The sequence below is a fragment of the Lynx canadensis genome, chromosome C2 (assembly GCF_007474595.2).
Source record: "Lynx canadensis isolate LIC74 chromosome C2, mLynCan4.pri.v2, whole genome shotgun sequence".
NCBI lineage: Eukaryota > Metazoa > Chordata > Mammalia > Carnivora > Felidae > Lynx > Lynx canadensis.
This window is the reverse complement of record NC_044311.2, coordinates 32,228,145-32,247,017: the sequence shown is the minus strand read 5'-3', so window position 1 is coordinate 32,247,017 and position 18,873 is coordinate 32,228,145. Positions and strand designations below refer to the sequence as shown.

At 35.4% G+C, this 18,873-nt stretch overlaps 1 protein-coding gene across 1 annotated transcript in view; it reads left to right on the top strand.

The window, feature by feature from the left end:
* STAG1 (stromal antigen 1) overlaps positions 1 to 18,873 on the top strand; it is a 402,316-nt gene that overhangs the window by 217,955 nt on the left and 165,488 nt on the right. The window contains exons 6-7 of the mRNA XM_030330452.2: positions 1,621 to 1,697; positions 18,567 to 18,771. Of these exons, the coding sequence (XP_030186312.1) occupies positions 1,621 to 1,697; positions 18,567 to 18,771 (282 nt within the window). The remainder of the gene's footprint in view (positions 1 to 1,620; positions 1,698 to 18,566; positions 18,772 to 18,873) is intronic.

The following is an 18,873-nucleotide window of genomic DNA, read 5'->3' as shown; positions in this document are numbered from 1 at the left end:
ATATGACTTCACTCATATGAGGACTTTAAGACACAGAACAGATGAACATAAGGGAAGGGAAGCAAAAATAATATAAAAACAAGGAGGGGGACAAAACATAAGAGACTCTTAAATATGGAAAACGAATGGAGGGTTACTGGAGGGGTTGTGGGAGGGGGGATGGGCTAAATGGGTAAGGGGCATTAAGGAATCTACTCCTGAAATCATTGTTGCACTATATGCTAACTAACTTGGATGTAAATTTAAAAAAAATTAAAAAACTAAAAAAAATCAGTGTTACCAAGTTATAATTTCCATACATTAAAAGTTGCACATTTTAAGTGTACAGATAGATGACTTTGAGAAATGCATATAGCTATTTAATGACACTCCAAAACATAAAATATTTCCATCTCTCCAAGAACAACTAATTCTTCTCATGTTTAATAACTTAAAAATCTCATTTTATTTCTTTTGCTTGCTTAGTACTTTATGAGAGTAGATTTACTTGTCATCTCTACAGCTTGGTGTAGGGATACCTGTTGGTAGTACTTAATTCATTATACTGAAAATGAACAAAAGAGCTATATATCAAGTAACTAAAACATGGTTAGAAATGGTTGTAATTAAAATGATGAGAAAGATCTCGTTTTTTTCATTTTACAGATTAATAAAAAGTCAAATTAAGTTTGATATGCGAAATGTGCCACTGTAGTCTTTTATTGGGACTCTAAATGAAGAGCACACTTTGATGACTTTTAGTGGCTGTCAGTTGTTCCATGCTCTTTCTTGTAAAAGTACAGTACACTTTAGAGACTTTTCCTTCTTACATTCTTAAATGTGATTTGAATTGGAGCTGCTAATCATTGGCAAGGAATCTGTCAGAGGGTATAAAGTATTTTCTTATTGATTCATTGAGTCTTATTCCTGTGATTTTTATCTTGAATATTGACATGTATAGAGTTGAAACTGAACCTTATGTAATTATTAGTTCAATATTCTCTGTACTCAAGGTAGATTTTGAACCTTATTTTATTTTATTTAAATTATGTTAATTTTTAACACAAGTCTTTGATATAAACCACTCTTACTATTTTAAGAGTGGTAATATTTATATAGCCATACTTGAGATAAAAATTATATAGCTAACGTAAAGGTAATACTAAAGAATGAGAGAGAAAGGGGTTAACTTTGTTTTTTGTTGGTTTGATACTTAGGTTGAAGTTACTGAGCTATTTTTCATGTTAACAGAAAACAGATTTAGCTGACATGTATTAATTAGATTAAGGAACACTTAGTTTTAATTTATAGAAGAATATTCTGATGATAAAGAATATCAGCTATATGTCTGGATAGCACCAGTCAATCCTTATATAAATATATTGTTTTTTTGTCTTTTCCTGCCCCAACACTCCTGTCAGTTTTTCCCCCCTCATACTTAATTCGCAGAATATTCAGGGATTTTTAAAAATGTCTAAAGAACTTTGAAGCTCTTAAAGAAGGGATTCCTTTAGGTAGGAGTTTGGGGGAGGAGAAAACCCCAAAAACTTTCAAATAAAATTTTTCAAACATTGGTCAGATTAAATTTAATGTTTAGCATGGGATAGAAAAGGATTAACTGTAAAATCTGTTGTTCCACAGGTACTGTGAGAATAGAGATGTTTCGAAATATGCAGAATGCAGAAATCATCAGAAAAATGACTGAAGAATTTGATGAGGTATAGCATTTCAATATTTATACAAATTGCCAACTTACACTTTTAAAATGGTGAATATATTTTAAGTTTTATTTTGATTCGGTGTTTAAGAGAAGATACTCTGTTCTCATTTATGTAATAATCCGTGGTACTAATTCCATAGTTAACGATCTTTGGGGATTTCATTGCATTGTATGGAGGTATCACTTAATGACTGGTAACTGATAAGGATAATAAAATTAGTGGTGTGAAGTAGAAGTTGGTTCTGGACATTCATTCTTGAAGACCATCTAAAATTCCTAAATTTATAAATACATCTCCAATAGTTTTATGTTCTGTGGAATTAGTCATATTAAATGCTTTAAAGAAAAAAGGATTTAGAGGTCAAATAAGTGTTAATAGCCTGCATGTTATACCTGTTTAGAGATTGTCAAAGCACATTATTTAAGGTTCTTAGAAATCCTGATGGAAAAATAGCCTGCTTAACTTCATGTAATCCAGAATTCCTAAAATGATGTGCATCTCTCCTTACTTCCCCACCCCTCACTCCCTTTTTCTGTGTTCCTGTAAAACTTAAGTTTCTGTTTGGGGCAGTCTACTTTAAAATATTCTGATTTCCACTTAGAATACGTATTTTCTTAAAAGAAAAAAATGTATGTGTTTTCTTTGCTAGTCTTCACAGATTAATCAGCTTTACACTAATGAAATGTGTAAACACTTTCACGATTTTGTTTGTTTATGGTGAACTCATTTCATGTCATGCTCTATGCCACCATTAATTCTAGTTTTAACATTCTGCCTTTTGATTTAAATAAGATTTCTATTTTTTGTAGGTGTTCCCTTTTCTTAACTTTAAAACTAATAACAAAGATTTTTTTTTTTTCCAGATCCACTCTGTCAGTGAGGTGGGCTCAGGCTTTTTTTTTTTTTTTTTTTAGTAGGAATATTTATATTTAATTGACAAAAGTGTTACACATGCATGGTAAAACAAACACATGTCACACAATACATATCTTTCTCATCAGGTGTTCACCTTTATTCTAGTGATACACACCAAAACATTGTCGTGTGCATCTTTACAGAAACATTCTGTCAGTGACTTTCATGCTGTTTAGTCACATTCTCTGGGAGGGAGGGGAGACCTTACTTTGTGACCTATGTCTGTATGTCCATAATCACTTGTCTTCATTTCTGCAATCCAAAACGTTCTGAAATTCCAAAGGACTTTCTTCCGCAATTTAATGGTGGCAAAACCTAGCCCCAACTTACCTGAGGCTATTCATTACAATTTTTATTACCTCAGTCAGCGTGAATATTTATATTTATTCCTGGTGAAATATTAAGGTTCTCGATTACAGGGGGCTGCCCCAAATTCTCTTGGGTTGTGATGGAATTAAAATAGATGCATTATGTTAACTTCTCAAATTCAAAAATTTCTGGATTCTGAAATAATTCTTGAAATTACTTTTCATTTAAAACTAAGGTTTTTATTGTAACTTTGTGAGTTTATATGTGGCAAATAGAAGATAACCAAGCCAGATTAAGGTGCAAGTAGTAGGTTTACTCACCAACTACTGTACTAACTACCATGCCAGGCTTGCAACACAAGTGATTGAGGTCACAGATTAAATAGTATGCATATTGGACCTTCAGGCACTATATAAGAGTTTAAGACAGTAGTTCCCAAAGTTTGCTGCAGATTAATAACACCTGGGTATATTTGGAAACTGATGCCTGACTCTCTCCCTTATCCCCAGACCTTCTTATTTAAATTTTAAGGCATGCATCCAGGGCATAGGGATTTTTAAAAGGTCACCAGCTGACTCCAATGCACAGCAAAGTTCGGGAGAGATTTTGAGAAAAAACTGAGATTTAAGTTATAAAACACTTCATATAGGAAAATAGTATGAGAGAAAATACACTGAAAATTCAAAACAAGATTATCATTGCTTTGTATTAAGATATTGAGATAAGTAGGGGAAGATGAGGAATTCAGCAAAATGAAGATCATGATGTACCCAAGAAAATATTCCTGTGAATAGTGTCAAATACTCAGGTATTGGAAGAATAGTAAACTGTTATCAAAACTGATAGTTAAATGCAGCAAATGAAATTACTCAAAAAGTGTTCATATGGTTAAATATTTTTCTCCCAATATTTGAGAATAGTGACTAAATCAAAAAAGAATTTTTTAAAAACCACCATTTTATGAATAATTCATGAGGTTAAAGGGATACAGACAGCATAGGGAATATAGTGAATGATACTGTAATAGGGTTGTATGGTGACAGTGGTAGCTACACGTGTGGTGAGCATAGCATAACATATGAAGTTGTTTTATCACTATATTGTACACCTGAAACTAAGGTAACATTGTCAACTATACTTCAATAAAAATATATAAATCAATGAATGAAAATAGGAAAGATTCTTTAAAAAAATTATTTTGTGTCCTGTTTGACAGTACAGTTAACACAGTTTTATTAGAATATATTCATTTAAAGAAGAATTATATATTAATTATTTTCTAAGGCTATTCATTTTATCACTAAGCATTTTAGCAAGAAACTGCGTTTAAATGCTTACATATTGTTAAATATACAGTATTTTATTGTTTTTGTTTCTTCAGAATACTGTATAGGTCATTTAGTCCCTTGGGAGTGGAAGGAGGTTAGTTTTGGTGAAGTGTATTTTTTTTTTAATGGTTATTTTATTTTTTAATTTTTTTTTTTACATTTATTTATTTTTGAGAGACAGAGACAGAGCACAAGTGGGGGATGGGCAGAGAGAGAATGGGACACAGAATCCAAAGCAGGCTCTAGGCTCTGAGTTGAGCCCAGTGCGGGATTTGAACTCACAAACTGTGAGATCATGACCTGAGCCAAAGTGACGTCGGACACTTAACCTCCTGAGCCACCCAGGCGGCCCAGTGTTTATTTTTGAGAGATAGAGAGTGAGAGTGAGTGTGTGGGGAGGGGCAGAGAGAGAGGGAGACAGAGGATCTGAAGCAGGCTCCGTACTGACAGCAGAGAGTCCAAGATAGGGCGCTCAAACTCATGAACTGTGAGATCATAACCTGAGCTGAATTCAGTGGGACACTCAACTGACTGAGCCACCAGGTACCCTGGTAATTTGTATTTTTTAGTAAAATTCAGAAAGATCTGATAATAAGATCCACTGGATCCTGAGAGCTTAGAGCAATGTCTGCTTCATAGGGAGTAGCCATTGAAATTTTGTTGCATAAATCTATATATTATATTATAGCAAAATAAAGATTAGATAAATTAGAAATAGTTTCAGTTGAAGGTGTTTATATTTGGGTAAGGTGGTCCAAGAGTATGTTACTGCCTGAGAAAGTATAGTGTAGCTACTATTCCTTATTACAAACTGATTCTATTCTAATGTTTATTACTTTTTTTTAAGGCTTACAAACCTGCACATAGCCAAAATGCTTTGTAATTGTAATGGCAACCTAATTTAGAAATATATTAATTGCTGGAGCAGTCTGTAGCTCTTTAGAGTTGGTAGATACATTTAGTTCCTGTTGGAGCCCAACACATAAAGCAAAATGTAATAGTATTACTGCTATTATTATTAGATTATTAGAGTCACATCTGCAAATGTAAACACTTAAGTTATGTGTTCCAAAGGCCAATTTGCATAGTTTTCATATATGGAAGTGTGGCATCTATGTGTAGGGAAACTTTGCAACACAATATATTACTTACTTAGTGCCTTAAATTCTTGTCTGTGTTATTTTGTGTTATATTGCTCACAGAGTTTTATATATTGTGCCCTTGTGTAATGAGTCCAACTTATCCAGAGTCTTGTTTTTTCTCCTCTTGTTTCTAATCTTGTGTGCTTCTATGGATTTGTTTATTTAAACTTAAGTATAGAACTCTTCATTTGTTTATCCATTTGAGCATTTACTAATCAAAGGATTAAAAATTTTAAGAAATGTAAAAATGGTTAAATATTATACAAACTGAGAAAATAAAAAGGAAATGCCAAAGATATTATCTCCAGTCCCAAATTAAAGTCTAATTTTTTATTTTATACTCCATCAATAAAATATTTTTTAGTCTGTTGTCTTAATAGTGAATACCTGGGGCGCCTGGGTGGCTCAGTCGGTTAAGCGTCCAACTTCGGCTCAGGTCACGATCTCGCGGTATGTGAGTTCGAGCCCCGCGTCGGGCTCTGTGCTGACTGCTCAGAGCCTGGAGCCTGTTTCAGATTCTGTGTCTCCCTCTCTCTCTGACCCTCCCCCGTTCATGCTCTGTCTCTCTCTGTCTCAAAAATAAATAAACGTTAAAAAAAAAATTTTTTTTTAAAATAGTGAATACCTATGATAAAACTAAATTATTAGTCTCCCCTCTTCTCCCTCTACTCCATGCTTCTTCTCAAAAGGGTAGAGTTCTTATTTTGTAGGGAGAGTACTTAAGAAGTAACTACCTGATATAAACCTAAATCTTGCTTGTAGGAGTTATTTATATCAACAGCATTCCAATGTATTAATTAGAAGTAACTTTCTAAAATAGCTCTTATATACCAGAATGTATGAGTATGTGATTTCATAGTCAGCATATCTCCTGTGTTCAACCCATTCAGAAAGTCAATACAGAAATAGAATGCTAGTTTAGTAATTTAGAAAGATAGATTACAATGAAAATAGTTGTAAAGAGTATAAATGGTCAATCCTAACTCATATCTATAAGGAAATCCAAATCATGATAGAAAGAGGAAATGGATCAGTAAAAAATTTTTAAAAGATGAAATTGAATATCTAATAAAATTATGTTGGTTAACTCACCTTAAAATGGATATTGTCTGTTATTCTTAAGTGTTTCTGTTGCAAATTAAAAGTCTCAGTCTAGCTTTATAAAACAGACGTAACTACTTGGTAACTACCTTAGTTCTGAACTAAACCTTATTTTCTAAATATCTGATAAAAATAGACAAAAGGTTTTTTTCCTTCTATCTTTGGTAATCAGAAGCCTGAGTATATAGACCTCATTTCTTATATTACAGTGTGGTTTGCAGCATATGTTTGTTTATAGAATTAAATGCATACATTGCTAGGTCAGTTTCTTATCAGACGTTATCAGATCATCGTGGCTTTAACTTTAATAGTGGTGTAAGATGAGCTTATAAAAAACAATGTTAGTGCCTTCATATTTTTTGTAATTCACTTGTTACTACGTACTCAGATTTTTCTTTTTGTTTCTGTTTTTTTTCCCGAAATCTGTTTCCATTTTCTGAAGAGTTAAAATAAATATTTTAAAATATATTTATATCCATTGCATTGGTCATATGCAACTTACAAAATGAATAAACCAGGAAAGAGCGTCATAATACTAACGTAAGTGTTATAATACTAACCCCCTTGAGCATTGAACTCTTCTTATTCTTTTCTCTTGGGCTACCTCAGATACCTTTGTGACACTAACCAGTTTAAAATATGGACCTACTGGGGCGCCTGGGTGGCGCAGTCGGTTAAGCGTCCGACTTCAGCCAGGTCACGATCTCGCGCTCCGTGAGTTCGAGCCCCGCGTCGGGCTCTGGGCTGATGGCTCAGAGCCTGGAGCCTGTTTCCGATTCTGTGTCTCCCTCTCTCTCTGCCCCTCCCCCGTTCATGCTCTGTCTCTCTCTGTCCCAAAAATAAATAAACGTTGAAAAAAAAAAAAAAATTTTTTTAAAAAAAAAAATATGGACCTAGTGAGGGCATACAAAGCTTATTCTATATATTAAATATTAGTAATAATTGATATCTTAATTTAATTAAAACTAAAGAGCAGTTTTAATATTTTCTTGCAGTACACCACTCAGTTTGTGTTGTACATATCACTTTGGAGTCTGTTTCACATTGAGGAAGGTAAACAGAATATTAAAGAAAGGAAGCAAAGTTGGAGGTGAGAAGTGCCCAGAAAAGGAATAATCACATAGAAAAACTCATGAAGATCCAAGAAATTGTAATCTTTTGTACGGTGAAAAGGTACAAAATAGGTTGGAGACCAGAGGAAACATGTTGAATGAAAGTAATAGTAAATACTTATGCTTACTCTGTGCCAGGCACTGTTGTATATTCTTTACATATATCTAATAATATACATTTTATGAGATAGGTCTTGTATATCATTACTATCTCCATTTTACAGATGAGAAAACTGAGGCAAAAGGGGTTAAGAAACTTGGCCTGAGGTCCCACCACTTAGTAAATGAATTAAACTCAAACCATCTAGCTCCTGAATTCATACTTATAACCACTACCCTATTCTGCCTAGTATACAACTGCAAGTATGTAACCTGAAGTAGCTGGAGAAAGGGTCACTCAAGTAACAACAAATTTTGCTCTCTCCACTTAGACACCTTCAGTCATATAATAAATTTCCAGCTGTTTTTATTACCAGATGTCTTATGACTGACCAAATAAGTTATGGAATTAAATTAGTATCTTTTTGAAAGGACCAGTTATATTCTATTGATATATGTTAAATCTTTTTGGAGTTATGCCATTCCATTATATTGTTTGAAACATCAACTCTCATTATGAGAAATGCTTAAATGAAGTAATCATAAGCCAACAATAACATTTGTGTCAGTGGGTACTGGCTTAAATCCACATCTGATTGTGATTAGTCATGATGAACTATGTATTGAGATTGTAATTACACCCTGGACATTTCAAGATTTTTATTTTTCAGTTTTAAAATATCTCTAGAGGGGTGCCTGGATGGCTCAGTTGGTTGAGCATCTGACTCTTGATTTTGCCTCAGGTCATGATCCCAGGGCCGTGGGATCCAACCCTGCGTCTGACTCTGTGCTGAGCATGAAGCCTTCTTAGGATTAACACTTTCTCTCCCTCTGGCTCTCTCCCCTGCTCACTGTTTCTCTTAAAAAAAAAAAATAAAAAAAAAAAATAATTAAAAAAAAAATAAATAAATAAAATATGTCTATAAAACATGATTTTACAGCGATATAAAGGAACCACATTTATATTTGCTAATCATTATGGACACCTTTTAAATTATCTAGCTAAAGCTAGGTATTAAAAATTCTATTTCTTGGGGCACCTGGGTGGTGCAGTTGGTTAAGCATCCGACTCTTGATTTAGACTCAGGTCATGATCTCATGGTTGTGAGATCAAGCCCCAAGTTGGGCTCCGTGCTGAGCATGGAACCTGCTTGGGATTTTATCTCCCTCTTTCTCTGCCCCTCCCCCTCTCAAGTGCACTCTCTCAAAATAAATAAACATTTTGTAAAAGCTCTATATCTTTTATTGATTTTGTATAACTTTTTATTTTAACAGCTGCTAAATGAACTATTTAGTCTTTCAGACTTATTTATACAGGGTTTATTTTTTAATATTCACTTTATTCACTTCAGTAAACATCCATTGAACATAACATTTGTCTTAGGAACTGTATATTTAGAGATTAACAAGGTTATAGCTCTAGAAAATGAGTTCATGTTTAAATGGGGGGAAAGCATTGTAAACTAATAGCAGTAATACCTTGACACATTCAGTAGTTGAGAAATATAACACCCCGTGAGAACCCATAGGGTGAATTAAATTTTCTGAGATGTGGGAGCATCACAAGTTACTTAGCCCTAAAACTAGGTTTGAAAGATCAATAGAAGTTCACCAGAAAAACCAGGAAGGAGCTTATCAGAAAGACATAGTTTGGATGTGTAGGAGGAAACAGATATGAAACTGGAAAATATAGATTATGGTAACTGTAATATTTTTTTAAGATTTTACTTGATTTTTTAAAGTAATCTCATGACCATCGTTGGGCTTGAACCTACAACCGCAAGATTCAGAGTCTCACATTCCATCGAGTGAGCCAGCCAGGTGCCCCTATTGTATTTAATACTTACAAATAAGCCATCCCCAAAACATTTTTGTGCTCCTGAGCACACTAGACAATGTCTTAGATAAATGCTGGACTTACAGAGATAAGATAGAGGTTTGAAAATTACAACAAAATTTTTATAGCATTGACTTGTAGAATTTTTCTTTCCAAATGTATTTTTGCATTATTTCTTTAATTGGTGTATATATACCAGTTGAATTTCTTGATACTTTAAGGCTGAGGTTTGCCAGAATTGGAAGAGTTATCTTAGGTTTAATTAGCAGAGGTCTGATAGTAAAGAACATTTTCTCTTTAATTGCATTATGGCAGTCAGCCAAAATAATCTGTCTAAATAATTAATCTTTATGGCTATTTAACTTAAAAACAAAAGCTCAAACAATATATTTAATAACCAATTTTATTTAGGCCACTCAGAATTTTGTTTTATAAAAATACACTGGATCGGGGCGCCTGGGTGGCGCAGTCGGTTAAGCGTCCGACTTCAGCCAGGTCACGATCTCGCGGTCCGTGAGTTCGAGCCCCGCGTCGGGCTCTGGGCTGATGGCTCAGAGCCTGGAGCCTGTTTCCGATTCTGTGTCTCCCTCTCTCTCTGCCCCTCCCCCGTTCATGCTCTGTCTCTCTCTGTCCCAAAAATAAAATCAACGTTGAAAAAAAAATTAAAAAAAAAAAAATACACTGGATCTTTCCAAGGGTAAGTAATATGTCTTTTTTTTTGTTCCCTTGACACACAGTTTTTATGCATTCTAACTTTTTGAGGGAAAGCAAAAGTGAAAAACTCATCCAGTCTCTGTGATATGTAAATTCACAGGTGATTTTGCATCTTAAATACTGACTGTAACATTGTGATAATTTAGATAATGGTACTCCAGAATTTGGAATTTCTCCTAGTAATTTCAGGAAATGGTATTCTCATGGATGTTAATGTGGATAGTTTCAAACACGTTTTAATGTACTCATTTAAAGAAATCATGTGGGGCGCCTGGGTGGCGCAGTCGGTTGAGCGTCCGACTTCAGCCAGGTCACGATCTTGCGGCCCGTGAGTTCGAGCCCCGCGTCGGGCTCTGGGCTGATGGCTCAGAGCCTGGAGCCTGTTTCTGATTCTGTGTCTCCCTCTCTCTCTGCCCCTCGCCCGTTCATGCTCTGTCTCTCTCTGTCCCAAAAATAAATAAACGTTGAAAAAAAAAATTAAAAAAAAAAAAGAAATCATGTGTCATTTGATATACCCAAAAGAATATATGTAATATATATATATATATATATATATATATATATATATATATATATGTATATAAATCTGCCACCCCCAACCTAACTGAAATACTGCTAATACTACCCAAATATCTTTGTGCTCCTCCATTCTCCCATTCCAGTGCTTCTGGAGGTAATCAAAATCTTGAATTTTATAAAGTTTTATTTTTCTTTTTGATAGATCATTTATTACCTTTAACAAAATGTTTGTGAAGATCTATGGATGAGTAGAGAATCAGCCAGTGAATAAAATACATCGGCAAAATATTATAGTATGACAAATGATAGAAAATGCTATGCAGAAAAATAAAGCAGAGAAGGGCGAAGAGATTGGGAGTGGAAGAATGAATTTAAATAGGATAGTCAGGAAAACCTAAGAATGTGACCTTAAGTAAAGACTTGAAGGAGATAATCGAGCAACCATGGGTATGTCTAGGGGAAGAGAAAATTTCAAATGCACAAATGGCCCTGAGGCAGAAATATATATATACCTAGGGTATTAGAGACAACAAAGAAGCCAGTGCGGCTAGAGTGCACTGTTTTATATGTTGCATTTGATTGCTTTGTTGTCAGTACTTTTCCAAGATATAAAACAGTTCCTTCACATTTTTTTTCTTTGAATGGCATTAACTTTTAATTGACCACAATGTAGTTTTGTAAAGTATCCCACATTTTTGTTCCTCTAATTTTTTCCTCATGGTTTCATTTAACTTGTTCCTAAATCTCTTGTATTTTATAATTGAAAGTTAGGTCTAATGACTTCATTAGATTTTTTTGCAAGGAAATTTCATAGATGATGCTGTGTACTGCATGTTAGGTCACTGTAGATAGTATATGCAATATCGGGTTGTTCAGGTAGGTGCTACAATTGGTCACTTGTTTACTGTGATCACCATTGAATCTTTTTGTAAAAATGCTTTACATTTGCAACTATCAAATATTAGTACTCTGTTACGCTTATGCCACTCAACTTGCCACTCAGTGGTTTTAATATCCATCGATCTGTTTCTGAAATTTTTTATTTATTTTGAATGTAGAAACCAGTGTGTCCTAAAGTCTGGGAATAGGATATTCTGTATCAGTTGTTTATTAAAGGGTATTGGTCTCTTATGGGACTTAGTAATTAGGCATCCCTAAACAAAAGAGTTATTCTTCCTGCAGGGAGTCAGGAGCAAACAATTCATTTTTGTTTCCAGTTGTGAATAAACCCAACAGTTAATCAAACCAGAAATAAGTCATTTTTGTCCAATAGTCATTTACTTCAGTAGATTTTATTTTATTAGTATTTGAGTATATATCACATCTCTCCTATTTGGTCCATCATCATCATTACTACCTTAGTTAGGCGCTCTCTGTCCCGCCTCCTTCGTTTTTGGATCTCTTGGCAGCAGTCTCCTTGCTCCATTTCCTTCACCTTTACTTCCAGTTACTCTCCACAGTGGAACCAGAAATATTTTTTAAAGCTCACATCTGTTCATGATACTTATTTGCCCAAAATTTTTCAGTGGCCACCCATTATCTCCAGAATAAAGCTTGGCTTTATTTTAATGAAGACTTTATAGGAGGAAGGGGCTCCCTGTGACTTGGCCCCATCTTTTCTCTTGGTTACCACCACAAAATCTGGCTTAGGTTGCCAAACTTAAAGTAGTTCTGTAATCTCATTGTCATAGCTTAGCTTTGTTTTATAGGCACTTGCTAATGTTATTGCTTAGAATGCTGTTGACCCTGTTTCCCCTGCCCAGTTGCCTCTGCAGAGAATTGACATTCCTTCCTAAGTAGTACTGTGTACCCTTATAACGTTCCTATCATTGTACTTAATTTACTTGTTTATTTTTTATGTGTCCTTCTTTTCAACTAAAGTAGAAGTTCTTTGGAGTATGGGGGGAAATGGGAAGAAGTTAGCCAAGAGTATAATCTTCCAGGTGTATAAGTTGAATAAGTTCTGAGGATCTAATATACAGCATGGTGATTATAGTTAATAGTACTATGTTATATACATGAAAGTTGTTAAGAAATCTTAAATGATCTCACCAAAAAATAAGAAGTGAGTAATGTAATGTGATAGGATGTGTTGTGCTATTGCTATGGTGTTAATCATTTTGCAGTGTATAAATGTATCAAATCAGCTTCTTTTATACCTTAAACTTAACAGTGTTATATATCAATTAAATCTCAGTAAGGCTGGAAAAAAATAAAGTAGAAGTTCTTAGGAGAAGATCCTAGTTGCGTTCATCTTTGTATGTTAAGAACTTGGCATAGGGCCTGGAGCATATTTATTGCTTAGTAAATACCTGAGTAGATGGACAGTTGGGTGGATGGATACTTTCTCCAAGTAAGTGTTTACACATCACCATTTTAAGCAGTCATAGTAATATGTCTTTGGGTAAGTATGTTGAAATTAGGTAACCAAAAGCCAGTTTCACCAAAAACCGGTGATTTTGTGTGTGTGTGTGTGTGTGTGTGTGTGTGTGTGTGTGTGTGTGAGAGAGAGAGAGAGAGAGAGAGAGAGAGAGAGAGATTGTCCATCAGCTGAGTTAAACAATTCTTTTTGTTTTTGTTTGGCTTATTTTTATTTTTTTAATGTTTATTTCTGAGAGAGAGATTGAGCAGGGGAGGGGCAGAGATCCGAAGTAGGCTCTATGCTGACAGAGAGCCCAGTGTGGGGGCTCAAACTCCTGAACCATGAGATCATGGTATGATCCAGTGTCAGATGTTTAGCTCACTGAGCCACCCAGCTGCTCTTCTCTTGGATTTACTCTTAAAAGAGTATTTTATCTCTTCAGCTATCTATAGTTTGTGACCAGATTGGGTTCCCAAATATCAAATGCTTAGGGATTAGGTAGTTAACCTTCCAACTCTGTCAGCTGAATGAGCTCTACCTTGCAGTGGACCTCTCTTAAGATTGTTGCTCTCATCTCAGGGGCTCTAAATTTTGTACTTTTTGTTGCTGGCTCTTATCTCTGAGGGTTGGTATCCTTTTACTTCTTTCCCCCATCATTGTCCCCAAAACTTCCAAAATAAACTTTTCCATTAGTTGCTTGTGTGTCCATTTGTTAGCAGAACTCTAATGTTCTTCCTTGGAAGAGCAATTACTAGATAATCCTTATGTCCTCCAAGGTTCCTATAGTAAACTAGATGAAGCTCCATTGTAGAGTTAAGAATACGTGGACTTCACAGTCCCAGAACTAGAACCCTGTATGTCTGTTACCTAGGACAACTTAAGATCTTATTTCTCTTATCTTTATATATACTAGTGTTTACCACAGTATACTGATAATACAAAATTACAGATGTGAAAAGTGCATACAATATAAATCCTAGCTATGTTAGGTTTTGTACATGGAAATTTCTCCCCTTATAGTCATCTAAATGTATTTGGAGAAACTGCTTTCTTACTGGACCTTTTTGGTTTGCTCTGTATTACCCTTCTTGCAGATTTCTGCCTGATACTCTTGCACCATGAGCATCTTTCTTCCTTTCTATACTTGTCTCGTATTTGATATTGCTTACTTTTCATTAGTTTATTCAATAATTTCCTTGTGCAGAGCATCATAGTAAAACTGCACTCAAAGAATTTAAATACTACTTGTGGATAAGGTATTTAGGCTACTTGATTATTATCTTTATTTTGCTATTATTATTTTGTTTTCTTAGCTTTGCTAAAAAAAGAAATTATTGCCTTGTGAAGGAAGTTAGTTTTCAGTATACCTCTGCCCTTCAATTCTAGACAGTTCTTTTTTTTTTTTTTTAAGTTTATTTATTTATTTTGAGAGACAGCATTTGTGTGTGCATGGGTGTGCGTTTGTTGGGGAGGGGCAGAGAGGGGGAGAGAGAGAATCCCAAGTAGGCTCTGTGCTGACAACGTGGAGCCCAGTGCAGGGCTTGACCCCACAAACCATGAGACCACGATCTGAGGCGAAATCAAGTTGTGTCTGATGCACAACTGAGTGAGCCACCGTGGTGCCCCTAGACAGTTATTTTTACATGGCATGTATAAATGTGTCTAACAAAGAGAAATTTATAACTGGTATTAGAGTAAAGCAAGAAACTGTCTTTTGAAGTAGATACAGATTTTTCTTTCTCTTTTAAAAATGTTTTTCATTTTAATAACTTTTTGCACGATACAAAAATTTAAAAAGGATATAATAGTATACATTGTCAGTTTAGTTAGGAATTGAGCTAGTTTTGTGTTCTGCTGTTGATACCGTCTTTAGTGTGCCATAATCTTCATATTTCTCTGTTTTTCAGATTTTAACAGTAACTGCTGTTGCCTTGTTCATAGGATACCCAAAGGGGGTTTTCTCAGTATTCATGCTCTACCCTCAGCTTTCAGCTCTCTTGTTCTCTTGTGGCACAGAGCACTCCTACCCCACACTCTTGCCCCTCCATCTAGTGGTAGACTGGTGTTGCTTTATTGCCTTCTATTATAATGAGGGCATGGGGACTCTTTATTGTCCTAGTGCTAAGTCTTTTTTTTTTTTTTTAATGTTTATTTATTTTTGAGAGAGATAGAGCATGAGTGGGGGAGGAGCAGAGAGAGAGGGAGATACAGAATCTGAAGCAGGCTCCAGGCTCCAAGCTGTCAGCACACAGCCTGATGCAGGGAGGGCTCGAACTCACAAACCATGAGATCATGACCTGAACCAAAGTTGGACGCTTAACTGACTGAGTCACCCAGGTACCCCTAGTGCTGAGTCTTAATCATGCCTTTTGTGCCTGGAGCCCTTGAGGGACCCTCTCAGCTTTCCTGGCCATTATTTCTGTGACAGGCCTCAGGTGGTTTCCTGTCCCCTTCCCAATGCTATCAAACCTCTGGTTTGATATTGGTATTAGGATTCAGGGTCCAGGCCAGTGTTTTGTCTTATTCTCTCCCCCAGATGGAAGATTTCTTCTTTTACCTTCTCCTAGCTGCAGTGATTCTTTGCCTGGCTATGGTGGTGATTCAGTTTGCGGACTCACCTCCATCAGATTGTCTTTTAGTTTGCAGGGGACGAAAAGCCTGGAGATGTGAGCTAGGCTTCTTACCTTTCCCCCAGCAATTGAAGATCATCACCTGCAAGTCTGCACCAAGAGAGGTGCTCTCTGTTCTGCTCTGTCTCAGAATTTGTTTTTAAGTACCCACTTGAGACCTATGGAAAAGAGCTTTTGAGTGAGTGTAAACTCCTTGTTGTACCACTGTGACAAACTAGCTCACACTTCATCTTTGATAGTTCCTTAAAATTTTAGGCTCATATCTTCTTACTCATTTTTGTGGAGACCACCTTTTCTTCTTAGGCTGTGCCATACATGATAGAGCTTGTTTGTTTGATCTCTTCTTGGAGGGGCTTATTCTTTGGAATGATAATTACTTCAGTTCAAGATGGGCTCAAGAAAACTTTTGTTGTTGTTGTTGATTCAGCTTATTCTCATTGTTGGTAGATTTCCACATTCTAAGTGAAAGCCAAACCCTATTGTTATGCTTTTGGATTTGCTTTTAATGGTTTTTTTTAAATACAAAAATTAATGTTATGTGGTTGAACCTATTGGTCTTTTATGACTTATAATTTTTGTATTGTGTTTAGTAAAAGACTTCCTCACCCTGAGAATATTCTCCCATGTTGTCTGCCATTTATTTTTCTTTTCTTTTTTCCTTTTTTTTCTTTTTTACTGGTTTTAGGTGTTTTGATTCATTTAGGAATTAATTTTGGTGTAAGGTGCAATATCTGTCTAATTTTCTTTGTAATGAAAAGCCAAATGCACCAAAATCACTCACTGAAAAATTCATCTTTCCCCACTATTTATAATTCTACCATAACAGTAGGATTGATGCCTGTAAGTAGTAGAAAATTTGACCAACAATGGCTTGAATTCACAGGAGTATATTTGTCTTATGCAAAATAAATCTGGGAGTAGGTAAAACATTATTGTACTGCATCTCAGCAGTGCAGAGACCTAGAGTTTTTCCGTCTCCTTCTGTCATTTTTATCTCCATACTTGTCCCCTTGATGGTTGGAAAATCACTGTTGAACATCCAGCATTACATATGAGTTTTAGATCACTGAGAGGGGAAGGGACAAAGGACTGAAGATGTCATACTTACCTAGTCTGGTCATGTTAAAGGCTTTTCCAGAAGCCCCACCTAACCAAATACATGTTTTTTCCTCAGATATTTCTTGCACATTATTTTCCAGACCACTAACGAATCTCCTATCATTAGTAGGACTATTCTTTCCTTCGATTCATTAGCTGAATTGTTTTTTTTTTTTTAATTTTTTTTTAACGTTTTTATTTATTTTTGAGACAGAGAGAGACAGAGCATGAACGGGGAGGGGCAGAGAGAGAGGGAGACACAGAATCGGAAGCAGGCTCCAGACTCTGAGCCGTCAGCACAGAGCCCGACGCGGGGCTCGAACCCACGGACTGCGAGATCGTGACCTGAGCTGAAGTCAGACGCTTAACCGACTGAGCCACCCAGGCGCCCCTGAATTGTTTAATTAAGGTAGAAAATATTAGAGGTCTCTGGGTGGCTCAGTCCATTGAGCATCTGACTCTTGATTTCAGCTCAGGTCATGATCTCATGGTTGGTGAGTTTGAGCCCTATGTCAGGCTCTGTGCTAGCAGCAGGGAGCCTGCTTGGGATTCTCCCTCCCTCCCTCCCTCTCTCTACCCCTTCCTCATTCACGCTATCTCTGTCCCTCTCAAAATAAGTAAATAAACTTAAAAAAAGTATTTGGAGTACCTGGATGGTTCAGTCAGTTGAGTGACTCTTGATTTTAACTCAGGTCATGATCTCACAATTCATAGGTTTGAGCCCTGTGTTGGGCTCTGTGCTTGCTGACAGTATGGAGCCTGCTTGGGATTCTCTCTCCCCTCTCTGCCCCTCTCCTGCTCATGCTCTGTCTCTCTCTCTCAAAATAAACATGAAAAAAACTTTCTAAAGAAATATTTAAATTAAAAAAAGAAAATATTAAATATATGCAGCTAATAACTTCACTCATAACTAATTTTCTAGCAGAGTTTGGCCTAGAAAAAACCAAATAGCTGTAAAATGAGAATATTCAGGCACCATGTTCACAGAATTTCTCATTCTTTGCCTTGTGAATTTACATTTCTCTACCAAAATGTTTTAGGCTAGAGTAGGAAACCTCTAATTGGGTTCATTGTCAAGTTCGTGTTTTAAACAAGATGACACAATCTGGTAATATCAAGAGCCCATATTAGATTTTTATTCTTTGAAAAGTTGATAAATCTGCTCTGTAAAATAGAGTTATAGAACCCGTATATTGTAAAACTGGAAGAGATAAGGTTGCAGTTTCGGATGTGAAAAATTAGGTTTGGACTTCTTAATGAAATGCTTATACTTTTGAATCTCTCAATTCTTAAAAATTCTATTTAAAATAACTGAAAGATGCTATATGCTACAGGAATCATGATTAGTTTGACCTGAATTCAGTAGCAGATATCCTTTCTAGTCTAAACTTCTTTAATATTTTTTGTTTCCTACTTCAAATTATCTCAACTAGGATACAAATTGGAATCACTTTTTTTTTTTAATGTTGGCTTAGAATAATGAATTAAATTCTGGTTCTCAGTAACAATTTTGGATACTTTATGAATTATTTAGTTGTGGGAGATCAAAACAAACAATAAATACAAAGTCTTCAGTGTACCTGCAATTTCTGTCCACATCTACTTTTGAGAAAAAAATGTTGGTTTATACATAGGAAAAAAACTTTGATCAAATTGATATCATATGTCAAATTTAATAATGTCCTTTTTATCCTTTTTAGGACAGTGGTGATTATCCCCTTACCATGCCTGGACCTCAATGGAAAAAATTTCGTTCAAACTTTTGTGAATTTATTGGAGTCCTGATTCGACAATGTCAGTATAGCATAATTTATGATGAGTATATGATGGACACAGTAATTTCCCTTTTGACTGGTTTGTCAGACTCCCAGGTCAGAGCTTTTAGGCATACAAGTACCCTTGCTGGTAAGTAACCAACATTTTATTTCTTCTTCAATTAGATTTGTTAAATATTCTATTCCAGTTAAAATTTATTTAGATTAAGTATTTAAATTAATTGCTGTGCTC